We start from the raw sequence: 13,701 nt of genomic DNA, 5'->3' as shown, positions 1-13,701 counted from the left end.
CGGGTTGGGAAAACACCAACCCAACCCACCAATTTTAGGTGGCGGAGCGTGTCAACCCGACGGATTTACGTGTAATTTGACGGGTTTTGATGGGTTGACCCGCAATCCACCACAGCTCACCATTAGGATATCACTGAGACTAGATTTTTAATAGGGATATTGGAATCGAATGTTAATTGATACATTTTATTTGTTGCTCGGGAGAGAGAAATAAAAACAATTAAGTGTTATTGGCTATTAAATTAAAAGAATTCATTAGCATAAATTAATCAAAAGTGGTGGTTGTTGAAACCAAGTTCAAATCCTCTTGAATCCTGAGTCTTTGATTATCATTCATACATATCTAAATATTTTTTTCCTATTCAATTTTCTTTAAACCTAATGTTAACCGAAAAGTTTTTTTGATCTGTGCAAATATATAATGGACCGACAACTTTTAGACGGATTGACATAACACATTTTGACAACCCTAAATATATTATAATGAAATTTTATGTAAGCCTATAAAAATGGAAGTACAACTAATTTCTGCACAAAAAGTAACAATAGCGGGAAAAGGCAGCAGTTTTTGAAGGAGAACTTGTTTCCTTTCGCAGCAATGGCGCCATTGTTGCAGAGCTCTCAGCCATGGGTCGAGAAATAGTAATGATTTTTGCCCTTTTCTCACGAATTTCCACTCATACTTGGCAGTATTTTCCTTCGATTCCTCGTAATTTTACTTATACTTTTACTATGTATTTGTATCGACAGTCGGCCGAGGCAAGTGAAGGACGTCGCCCACCAAGAAGAGGTCGTTCGAGTGCTAACTCACACACTCGAGACGGCTAATGTAATATTCCTGGAAGTTTCATTTACTGATTGGCGATTGAATTTTGATGGCCTTTTTTTTGTAGGAGTGTATGATTTTAGGGTTTTTTTGTAATGATTTATGTAGTGTCCACACATGCTCTTTTATGGGCCTCCTGGTACGGGGAAAACAACTACTGCCCTTGCAATTGCCCATCAGCTTTTCGGGTAATTTTACTCATTTACTGGTGTTGCATAATGAGTTGTTTTTGAGGAATTTGGAAATCTTGTTATATGGGGCTTGCGAGAATGTGAGCAGTGGAATGGATACTCCTTTTTCTTAATGTAAATTATGCTCCTTGTAGTGGTGATGAATAACAGCTTTCTTATAATTTAGGTGAAATAGATGCTGAGAAATGTGAATTCTTGTAGAACCTTAATAAAACTCAACACAAGTTCAAATTTCTAGTTTCTTTGGGGATAATTTAATTTGCTCTTTAGTGCTAACGAAAGTTAAGTGCTTAATGATGTGCGTCCTGTGCTTTAAGGAGAACAGCTGATAAGCAGAGCAAGATATCTTGATAACTTCGAATATGATTTTGGTTGTGTCAGACACTTAGACAAGCTTTCCACAATGGGACCAAGAAGTTAATTTTTTTGGAATTTAACTGTCTTTTCTGACAGACCTGAACTATACAAATCTAGAGTGCTGGAGCTGAATGCTAGTGATGATCGAGGGATTAACGTTGTTCGCACAAAAATTAAAAACTTTGCTGCTGTAGCTGTTGGTTCTGCTCGCCAAGTGTATCACCTCTAATATTTAGCTTATTGTTTATTTTACTGCCTACGCCCCTTTGTATTCATTTTTATACCTTTCTTCCTCAATGTAGTGGTTATCCTTGCCCACCATATAAGATCATTATTCTTGATGAGGCCGATTCAATGACAGAAGATGCTCAGGCAGGTTGTCGGACCCTTGTTGTTTTATTAAATTTGAAATGTCATAAAACAATATTTGAGTGCAACTTCTCACTCTGTAGAATGCTTTACGACGGACAATGGAGACATACTCGAAGATCACAAGATTCTTCTTCATTTGCAATTACATCAGCAGGTAGGTGGGATGTTCTTTGTTTCCCCCATACTCTTTGGTGACACAATCTCATATAAACATGCAAACTTCTGTCATCTAGTTTAATGAAATGATAGTGAAGTGGTAGGTGGATTGCTACTTCCAGATCAATTTGTAATTGCATCTGGAAAAATTCAATTTACAGTGCAGAAAATCCATGTTTTTGTAACATTTGTTGAATGGATAAACAGGTGTCAAGTACAATGCATGCTTACACGTGGAAACTCTCCGGCATTTCTGAATTTGTGGAAATGGAAATCCTCTAATCTCTCTTAAAATTTCTCATATTTTCTTATAATTGTAAAACACAGTCCAATATTATCACTATCCGAGATTCACACTAAACTATAACATATTAGGGGCGAACCAGGATTTTGTACATGGGTGGACTAAATTAAATGCAAACGACTAATGTGAAAAAATAAAGATAAAACAATTATTGTGTTACGATACAACAAGAATTTAATATCTCATAATGTACAATATATATTTCAACCAAATAAACAGAAACATAAGTCAGAAATACGAAATATATGACATTGTGATAGTATCAAATGTTTTCAATGATGCTATGTTTTACTGTATGAAATTTCTCGTCAAACTCATTCAAAGTATTTGATAAAGATCAAAATGGTTACATTTTAGCTACTGAGGTAGGTCGTCCCCTGTATATATTATAGATAACAATTAAAAACTAAAATTTAATTGAATATGTTAGTGTCTTCTCTTAATAAAATTATTATCAAGATGTTAAAAAATTATCATCACACAAAATCTGAAAACTTAACTTAATCTATTTGTTGAAACCTGTAACCAACTAAACCATGAGAAAATATGTACTTTTAAACAACAGGCACAATGTGTGGTACCAAATGTTTCCATGGACAGTCATATTTTATAGGATATAGAAAACTTAAATTGTAATATCAAAATAATTATTAATGTGGTAAAAAATTAAAATTTTCATGGTATTGGACTATTGATTAAGTTTTTATATGTAAATTGATTAGGAATTTCCGACAGTTTACTTGTTTTCTATTGTGCCACATGAATTAAGAATGGAAGATGTTTTAAAGCTTAGACTAGCTAATAATTATTTATATATTATGCCTACTATGAAAAAATATATATACATTTACATTACAAAAAATGTAATAGGGAATTGGTTGACTACATCCACTTGCTTCTTCTCTCTTCTTGTTGGATCAACACTCTCTGTCTTATTTTACAATAAAAGATTTGGGTGGGCTGAGTATGGATTTAATAACTCAATGTTGGATATTTAGGACCCGGGCCTATAAGCCAGTCTAGCCTCCATTATGTTTCACCCCTGGTAACATATGGAGTTGTTTTTTTGTCTTACTATTTGAGTGGCTTATGACCTAAGATTTCAGCATGGTTTTCTAGTGTTTAGGCTTCTTTTCTGTTTTTAGGCTAATTAAATCTTGAGAATTGACTTTTACAATCAATTAATTTGATGTAGAATTATAGAGCCACTTGTCTCTAGATGTGCAAAGTTCCGATTTAAACCTCTGACAGAAGAAATAATGAGCAGTCGAGTGATATATATTTGCAAAGAAGAAGGTCTTCATTTGGATTCCGAGGTATGGTGTCACATGCTTAACATCTGAAGCTTATGTAATTTATTACTTGCTCCTAATTGCAGTTTTGTTTAGTTTTTATTACTCTCGCTGCTGTTTGACATAGGCTCTTTCAACCCTAAGTTCCATTTCACAAGGTGATCTGCGTCGTGCCATAACATACCTTCAAGTAAGATCCAGCTCTGATTTTCAAAACATTTACTGTGATTCTCTGAAAAGAAGTGTAAGAGATGCTTTATTCACATACAGACAATAGATGCATACTTTGGTTGGCTAATGTAGTTAGCATTTATTAAGCATGTTTATCAGCTCCCATCTTTCATGCAATAATATCATTCATTACAACATGATACTTAACTGATTGTTGAAAATACATGAGCGATGAGATGGATCAAGTGTTTGTGTTTCCTAAGCATGAAAGTTATACAGCAAAACAATCTGCAAAACACATACTACAATAGATATGTATGCATGCCTGTTACATTACATATGTGTATCACAACCTTTTATTTTTCATTTTCTGATTGATCTCAGGGTGCTGCTCGCTTATTTGGATCTTCAATCTCAACCAAAGACTTAATTAGTGTCTCTGGTGTAAGTTGATATACTCCAGAATTTCTGAAGTATAATTGAAAATTTTCAGCATATCTCAACTCAGAAGGGCTTTGGCAAACTTACACTTATATATCTGTATTCTTCTTTCCCTCTTTTTTAAAGATTCTCCTCTTTTATAAGAGTTACATGGAAATTTTAATTTTAAGATGTTACGCCTTAATCTCAGTTAATTTTCAACTTCTTGAATGATTTTTCCTAGTAAGTTCAATTTTCTTCCATGAGACACTGTCTCAAGCTGCATGCCTTTGATCAGGTCATCCCTGCGGAAGTCGTTCAGGCCCTGTTCTCTGCTTGCAGAAGTGGTAACTTTGACTTGGCTGACAAGGAAGTCAAGAATGTAATTGCTGAAGGATATCCAGTTTCTCAACTGCTTTCTCAGGTTGGATTGCTTGTATGTCTCTGAGTTGTTACTGCTCAGTGCTGACATATTTCATGCTTCAGCTGTATGATGATATTGTCGAAGCAGTTGATATATCAGATGAACAGAAAGCAAGAATTTGCAAAAAATTTGCTGAGGCAGATAACGTGAGTATCTTTTGTTTACGAATAAGACTCCTATCTATATTACTTGAACCACCATATATCATCCGCCTAAATCTCTGCGTCTTTTCCACATACATTTTCTTTATTTGAGAATGAATTTTTGCTCACGCGAGTGAAATTACATATTTTGCTTCTGCATTTTGCAGTGTCTTGTAGATGGAGCGGATGAGTATCTACAATTGCTGGATGTGGCCAGTAATATCATGCGTGCAATTCATAATATGCCCTAACAATTTTCCTTTGGGAATTGAGAATGCCACTCCAAGCATGCTTTTCCTAGGTTTATCTTTATTTTATGATCTTAAATTCGCGCAGTGAGATCCGTGTAATGACTTTTTGTTTTAGAATGAATCTTTAGTGTGCCTAATTCAGTTATTTGGCATGGTCTCTCGATTCCATGGGGTAATCTATCATGTAAAATGAATCCTTTTGAATTCTTCCATTTCCTCTCTTATCGGCTTTCGAATGCATGGAATCATCTTCTTTTCCCTAACTTGTCATAAAATGAAGCTGACTTTTGTGGTCCTTTGTTTATCTTAGACTCTTAGTTCGTTCTACTGACACATGATTTCAAGCGTGGAATGAAGGACTTCGCATTGTAATGGATCTGTTAGGTTATTGGCGTGTTGTGGAAAATCATTGGATTTAAGATACGAGTAAAGAAATTCATAATATTTTTTATTTTTTTATTACAAGGGAATGAAGGGTTTTGTTTTTAAGTTGATTTAAACTCACTCATCTCCCTATTGGGAGAGATTTAAATCATTATGTCACGAGAGTGTGGGCAATATTTTTGAAATTTTAAGTTCAAGGATTTTCTGGAATTTTGTTACATGGCATTTACGAGCTTAAAGACAGTTTTTGAAAACTATGAAATTCGAATTTAATTAAGATTTTAAATACTATAATGGTAGAGTAAATGTTTTTTGGGAAACTAAGAATCAAAATTTGAATTATCAGTATATAAACTATAAAGATTGATATTAAAATTAATCATATATGTTAAAAATTGGACAGGACCTAGTTCGCCTCAAAAGCTAACTCAAGGAAAGGATTGTCATTGTTTATATAAGAAACTCCCAAGAACTCTATCATCTAACCGATGTGAGACATATTTCAACATGCCCAGAATGAACATATGGAGATATTAACGGGTAACCCAACTATAGAGGTCCAATTATGGGCGATCAAACACATAACGGTGGACCTGAACTCTGATACTATGTTAAGAATTGGACTTGGACCTAACTTACCCCAAAAACTAGCTCAAGAGAGAGGGTGTCTTTGTCTATATTATCAGACTATATAAGAAACTCCCAGGAACTCTATCCTCCAACCGACGTGGGACATATTTCAACATACCTTCACACATGAATGAACATCTAGAGCATAGAGTTATTAACGTGTGACCCAACTATGGGGTCCAAAAATGGATGATCCAACACATAACAATGGGTCTGGCTCTGTCATGTTAAGAATTGGACTTGAACCTAAGTCACCTCAAAAGCTAGCACAAGGGGGAGTGATGTCTTTGTCTATATAAAGAACTTCTAAGAATTTAAAATTAAAATTTTGGACCATCTAATCATCCCAACCAGTATGTGTGACGCGCTGTCAATAAAATATACGGTGCTAAGGTTACAAGGTTTAATGACCGTTTGTGATTTCTCTATATATTTATCTAATCTAATTTAATCTAATCTAATCTAATCTAATCTAATACTCTAATACATCTTAAAAAGTGTGAGTTTAATTGTGTAATGTCCACTTTGTCTTTGTCGCAATATTAAAGATGATGTTAGTTTAATTGTGTCATGCTCATTTTGTCCTTGTGTTAATATTAATGAAGGTGAGTGCCTCTTAATTGTATTCCTCTAAATTTATTGCCAACTTATATTCAACAAAATATTGTGTAATATATTTTTTTCATATATTTGAAAATTCGTAAAAAAATATTTATGTAAAATTAGTTAGTACTATAATGATTAATGTTTTAATATTTTATAATTAATTCAAAAAACAATTATTTAAAAACATATAGAATAGAAATTTATAATTTATTTGTGGAGATTTGAAAATATTTTATTTGTGGAGATTTGAAAATTAATTACATAAAATATTTATTTATATAATTATGATTACGTTATAAAGTTTTTTATTTAAAAATAAAAAATATATATTTAACAAATACATAAAAAAAAATTAAAATTTAGTGGTGAACAGTAAAATTGTAAAAACACGATAGATAATAATAATATTTTTTTAAAATTTACACTGTTCAAGTAAAACAAAAAAAATATATAGTTAAATAAAAAAAATTAAAAAGGACAACTACTTTGTGAGATTTTTAACCAAAAACATGGATGATAACAATATTGAAGTAAATTAAAAGGTTAGGGATTTTGAAATTGATTTCAAATGTGAAAGATGTATATAAATTAATTCTATCTTTTCTATATTGCTGATTAATTATTTTTACTTGATACTCAACGAGGTGGACTTAGATCGCTTACATATATTTGCATCGATCTCATCGTGTACTTTTCGTCGTGCTTGGAGGTTTTCTTACAAACCTTTGTCGTTTTGTTGGGATTCTGTCAAGAGGTAGGACTTATTAGTTACAACAACAATTTTTCAAGATTTGTTCAAAGATATGTTGTCCCTTGTTCTTCTGTTCCATCAAAGTAGACCTGGCCAAGGGCCGGGTTGGGCCCGGAACCGGCCCGTGATCAACGGGCCGATTAACCGGGTCAACGGGCCTAACCCGGAACCGGGACCGGACCGGCCACTAGGCGGTCCGATCCCGGTTTTCCCTTAGGAAAACCGGAAACCCGACGGGTCCAACCCGTCGGGTTGAACGGGTCCGACCCGCCGGGTTAAACGGGTCCGACCCGCCGGGTTGGAACCGTCCAACCCGGCGGGTTGGACACGTGGCGCCCATCAGGGCGCCCAGATCCAACGGCCACTAGCAAGTGGCCGTTGGATCATTCAACGGCCACGATCTTGTGGCCGTTGTCGACCCGCCGGGTCAACCGGCTAATATTTTTTTTTAAAAAAAAAAAAAAAAAAACCTACTTTTTATGATTTTATCTATAAATACCCCCAACCTCCTTTCATTTTGTTTACACAATTCTCTCTTCATTCTCTCTATTCTCAATTCCTTTTAATTTCTTGAATTATCAAAAATATCAAGTTTCGATTATTGGTTTATTGTCAATTGTTGATTTATTTTCATATTTATACAATTACAAATGTCCGGAGCGGGATCAAGTCGTAGGGGTGACAAAGAAAAAGGAAAGGAAAAGAGCATCATACCACCCGAGGTCGAGTATCCTCAATTCAATGTCGATGGATTTGATCTTGAATATTCCGATGATGAAATTCAAGAAATTCGACAAGAGGCGCAATAAAGACAACAAGTTGAACAACCACCACCACCACCACGTCATCATGCAAGTCAAAAAAATATGAACGATCCGGCGGCCTCTCAAAGACAAACTCGAGCGGTGCCTCGCCCGACATCCGATATCTTCACCAAACACTTCGACAAGGTGACGCTTCCCTCCGGTGATTTGCAAGCCAAATGTAAATATTGTTCAAAATGTTACAAATTTAAACAAGGAGGTGGTTATGGAACTTTGACGCGGCATATCGAGAAAAATCATCCGGTGGAAATTGGTATTGATCGTGGTCAAACTCAAATTCCGGCATTCTCTTCTCAATCGGGTAATGAATCTCAACTATTTAAATATAACGAAGCTAGATTTATAGAAGAAACGGCTAAATTTTGTGCGGTTGAACAACTTTCTTTTAGTTTTAGCGATAAATTATCTTTTGAAAATTGGCTTTCTACAAGTGCAAATCCTTCTATTAGACGTATTCCAAGAAATGGTCTCAAACGTACAATGAAAAAGTTAGTCGTTGATCAAAAGAAAGAATTAATTAAGGAATTTTATAGTTTGAATAATAAAGTTTCTTTGTGTTCCGATATTTGGAGTGATCATTGGCAAAGTTGTTCATATATGGGTATTACATGTCATTGGATTGATAATAATTGGAACATTCAAAAAAGGTTGCTTGCATATAGATGTTTCAACGAATCACACACGACACAAAATATTTCGCAACTTATATTTGTTATTTTAGAAGAATATGGTCTAACTACCAAAGTTTTTTCAATGTCTTTTGATAATGCTAGTGAAAATACTTCTAGTATTAGGGAGCTTATTGAAATATATAAACCATCACTAGGTGGCAAATTTTTTCATATTAGATCCACATGTCATATTTTAAATTTGTGTGTTCAAGATGGACTAAAAGGTTTAGGCATACATATTCAACCAATTAGGAACGGTATTCATTATTTATGGACGCATCCTCAAGTTATGAAGCAATGGGAAAAATTTTGTAGAGTAAATGATATGAAGTCTAAGCGGTTTGCACGAGATGTTCCAACTCGTTGGAATTTAACATATAAATTGTTATTATCCTCTTTTGAATATAAAGATTTATTATGTACATTTTTTCATCAATTTGTTCAAGCTCATGATATTTATTTGTTTTCAAATCAATGGAACATATGCACTAGTATTTGTGAAATTTTAAAAGTTTTTAATGATGCTAGTGACCAATTATCTGGTGTTTATTACCCTACTTCACATTTAGTTTTAACACATTGTTGCAACATTGCTTGTATTTTTCATGAACATGTTGATTCTAATGATAGTGCTTTATCTCAATGTATTCTCGTCATGAAAGCAAAATGGGAAAAATATTTTTTGGTCATTCCTGAAATTTTTTTATGTGCTTTTGTTTTAGATCCTAGACTTAAATTAGATGGCTTAAGCGACATGTTAACATTATATTATTAATCTTTGGAGCCTATTGCGGAAACAATTTCTTCTATCTCATTGATTTTGTTTAATATTAAAACTCATTTACTTGATATTTATAATGAATATAACATCAAATATGGTGGACAAATTGTTTCACATGAAACACAATACACTGCAACTAGTAATGTTTCTTCTAAACTTACTAAAGCACAACTTTTATTAAGGGAACGGATGAAACGTCCACGAGGATCCTCAAGTTCCAGTCAGGAACTTGAGAATTATTTTACCACTACTTTTGATTTTAGTGATACAGATGAGGAAAACTTCGACATTTTGAGATGGTGGTCGCAAAAAACACAAATATATCCAATTTTGGCTATAATGGCAAAAGAAATTCTAGCTTGTCCGATTTCAACAATTGCAGTGGAGCAAGCATTTAGTATTGGAGGAAATACATTGGACGAGAGACGTTCTAGCTTAAGGCCGGAAAACTTGGAAGCCCAATGTTTGCTCAATGATTGGTCAAAAGCCGCTACTCGAACACAACATATTCAAAGTGATGAAGAAGACCAAGATGATACCGAAGGAACATCCGGAACTACGACGGGAGGAAATGCGAGTGAAGTAGAATAAAATGTAATAGATTTGTAATATTAAGTCATAAGATATTAAGATGTTGAAATTCTAATATATTGTTTATTTAATAAATGTAATAGATTTTCATTATGAAGATATGAAATATTTGATTGAGATTATTTAAAGAATCTTATTAAAAATTTGTTTAAAAATTTAAAAAAATATTAAATTTCGAAGGTGCAGTGCCCCAGCACTACAGCGCTGCCCCTTCGAATTTAATTCGAAGGTTTAGCGCCCCAGCGCCGCCAATTCAGCGCTGGGGCGCTGCAAATTTTTTTTTTAAAAAAATGGCACGGTTTGGCCCGGACCCTGAACCGGCGTTTAACCGAACCCAGACCCGGATCAGAACCGCCGGTTCATCGACCCAGACCGGAACCAGCCATTGGCGGGCCGGTTAAGGGTTGGCTAAATGCCAACCCAGACCCGGACCCGGACCCGGACCGTGGCCAGGTCTACATCAAAGTATCTGGTTGTATAATAATATACTTTCATTCACTTCTTTCGGTAGTCGGTTTTATAAGAATGTATTTTTGTTGAATCATGGGGTGTATACATTTCGTGTGTCAGGGTTAGGGGTGGGCACGGGTCGGGTAATTCGGGTTTCGGGTAGTTCGGGTCGGGTACCCGATTAGTCGGGTAGTGTTTTGCACTACCCGAAACCGAACCGATAACCTCAGGTACCCGACTAGTCGGGTACCCGATTAAATCGGGTTCGGGTCGGGTCGGGTTCGATTTTAACCTTGTACCTAATGAAGAAAAATAATTTTAATTTTCTTGCTCTTTTTTTATTAGTGTCAATTTCAAAAACAAAAAAAACGAGCATGAAAAAATCATTTGAATCATAGGTTTCCAATTACGACAAGATTTTCCCATGGAAGAATGAATAATAAATAAAAACAAAAATTATGAAAAATAATTTGATTAAAATTTTAAAAAAATCAATTTCAAAAAAAAAAATTTAAAAATCATTTGATCCAAATTTACAATATGACCGGATTCTCTAATTGAAGATTAATATCAATCAAATTTATTGAAATTAATGAGCTTATTCCAATTCCAAAGCCCATATAACTTATATATATTTTTTTTAAAAAAATAATAATTGGATAGTCGGGTATCCGATCGGGTATTTCGGGTAGTATTTTATTACTCGAAACTGAACCGACTAAGTTTTAATCGGGTTCGGTTAATACCCGAACCCGATTAAAAACCCGATCTACCCGAATTTTGCACCCGATCGGTTTTGGGTCGGGTCGGGACCCGAACCGATTGCCCACCCCTAGTCAGGGTAAGTATTTTATTAATTGCCTAGCTCATAATCTTTCAAGGACGGAACGTTCTATATATGCCTGATTGTAAAGGGAGAGTTTTTCTCCCTCCCTCTTTTGTTGTCGATATAACGTTGCAAGATTTGATGCAATGAAATTAATTTACTTCCTTTAAAAAAAACTTCAATATATAATTGTCTATATTAGCACCCATGATTTTGAATATTATGCCACATCTTTCATATATAATTGAATTGTCTAATTGCGATATGTATTTCTAAGTTTGTTATACCTTATTCTTTTTCATTGATCTATTTGAACTAATAATTATTTAACATGCATGTATATGAGTTCGAAATAATTTTTCTTATTTATTAATATACAAAGATTTTACTTATTTAAAATTTACATCATTTTAATCCTTACATATATGTTACATAATACATGTATATGTTGGCTTCTTTGTATACCATTAAATTTTTTTAAAAAAATGTCATTGTATTAAATCAAGAACCTTATGTTTGAATTTATAATATATATTCAAAAATTATTTAAAAATATTATTTACAATTGTGTAAATATAATTTTTGAATAAAAATATGTTAATTTACATAATAATTGAAAATACGAGAAAAAAATTCAAAGAGTTAACAAAAAAATTTAGATTTGATCTATTGAAAAATTTAACATCTTTCAATTTTATGGGCAACAAAATTTTATAATTTTCGTAATAATCTTATTCAAAAAACTCATAATTTTAATTTTGTTTTGATTTCAAACTATGTAAAAAATTTGTGACTTAAGAAAGTATTCGCACCTTGTTCGACCAGAAAACGAAAAAATTCCAAAGATAAAAACGATAATTAAATAGTGCAAATATAAACATACATTTTGAAGATGGGAGAGAGGAGAGGAAAGGAGAAGAGAGGAGAAAGAAAGAGAAAGAGAAAATTTGTACATGAATAACGAGTTTTAAAAATCCATCCAAATATTTGGGTTGGATCGAAAAAATATTATTGATAATTTATAGTTTTACTTTATGATTTAATGTTTTTATGTTAATAAATTCAATGAATTTGTTACAAGTTTATTGGATTAATTTTGAATACTACTAGTAGACTTTTGTAAAAATTTTAAAAGTCAAGGTCGAATTACGAATATCAATTGATTTTTTTAAACTCTAGAAAAGTCTATTTTGAATATTACTAGACTTCTATAGAGAATACAAAAGTTTGGATTGAATACCCGTGAATTTTCAAAATCTACAAAAGTAATTAAAAGTAATCAAATTTCATATTCTAAAATGAATTTAAAACAATTTGACATGTTCACAATGATCAGATAACCTTCATATATAACAAGTATAATTAAATCAAAGAAAGCACAAATTAAATTGAAAATAAAGCATTGTCGTGATACAAGGCTTGCAATAATTGTTACAAAGATGTTATCAAAACTTTTGGTGGATTTAATTGCAAAAATTATGTTAAGATCAATATAAAAGGCGTCGTAAAATACTCACCTATGCTAAACTATATATTGATTCTTAACAAAAAAAAATTAATTATTGTGTATACATTCTTATGATTGTTTTTTCAGGTACCCAATAACAATGATCGTCCAAGATCAAAGTGAAACGTACAAAATAAGTGACATTGTTTGAAGAGACGTTGTAGTGTCATTTATTGGTTGTTCTATTTAGAAATACATCGACACATACGTACACTTGTAAATTATTTTAAAATATTCATTCCAATATTTTTATATTTAATTATCTTATAGTATTTCAAATAATTATGTGTTTTATATTGTAGCAACCATGTACAATGGAGCAAAAAAACATATTTTATCATCCAAGAAAATAATATCACAAGTTTCTTTTAAAGTTAGATAATTTCGTCTCATATAAGAATGTGACACTAAAAATAATTGGGGATGGTTTCGAGAAACCAGAACAGTTAAAAATTTTTTTTACAGATAATACAAAACAAAATACTAATAACAACAGTAAAATACAAACTGGTGATAAGAGAAGAATAAACGCAAACAAAACGACAAAACCTCATAAATAGAATCAAAGTCAGTCATCTCCAAAAACATTATCACAGATTCAAGATGGTGAGATGTATGATGATTTTAATACAAGAATGAAGAAACTCAAACGAAAAAACAATATATTCATGACCAAAAAGTGAAAATTAAATGGCAGAAAAATTAATAATGCATTTTAACATCGAAAATTTAGAATGAACATCGCATTTTTTTATTTAAAATTAAATGAACAA

At 32.8% G+C, this 13,701-nt stretch overlaps 1 protein-coding gene across 2 annotated transcripts; it reads left to right on the top strand.

Moving 5' to 3' along the window:
- The first annotated feature begins 462 nt into the window (after positions 1-462).
- Positions 463-5,147, top strand: LOC140881459 (replication factor C subunit 2). 2 transcript variants are annotated; one of them, XM_073286789.1, is made up of 12 exons: positions 463-642; positions 751-829; positions 935-1,014; positions 1,471-1,590; positions 1,677-1,746; positions 1,827-1,900; positions 3,402-3,522; positions 3,626-3,688; positions 4,054-4,113; positions 4,388-4,513; positions 4,576-4,659; positions 4,834-5,147. In XM_073286789.1, exons 1-12 carry the CDS (start codon positions 599-601, stop codon positions 4,993-4,995), a joined length of 1,083 nt encoding a protein of 360 aa, XP_073142890.1. In that variant the 5' UTR covers positions 463-598; the 3' UTR covers positions 4,996-5,147. The 2 variants fall into 2 exon arrangements, with proteins under 2 accessions (XP_073142890.1, XP_073142891.1); XM_073286790.1 differs by having other exon boundaries at positions 465-642; positions 4,824-5,147.
- Positions 5,148-13,701: the final 8,554 nt, after the last annotated feature.

Source organism: Henckelia pumila, chromosome 2 (assembly GCF_033568475.1).
Source record: "Henckelia pumila isolate YLH828 chromosome 2, ASM3356847v2, whole genome shotgun sequence".
In the NCBI taxonomy this organism is placed as follows: domain Eukaryota; kingdom Viridiplantae; phylum Streptophyta; class Magnoliopsida; order Lamiales; family Gesneriaceae; genus Henckelia; species Henckelia pumila.
Note: the sequence above shows the minus strand (reverse complement) of the source record. Positions and strands in the feature narration are given on the sequence as shown.

Coding starts and splice junctions, on each gene's coding strand:
- LOC140881459 (XM_073286789.1), top strand. CDS start 599: ATGGCGCCATTGTTGCAGAGCTCTCAGCCATGGGTCGAGAAATA. Junction 1,901..3,401: donor ATTTGCAATTACATCAGCAG/GTAGGTGGGATG, acceptor AATTTGATGTAG/AATTATAGAGCCACTTGTCT. Junction 3,689..4,053: donor GTGCCATAACATACCTTCAA/GTAAGATCCAGC, acceptor GATTGATCTCAG/GGTGCTGCTCGCTTATTTGG.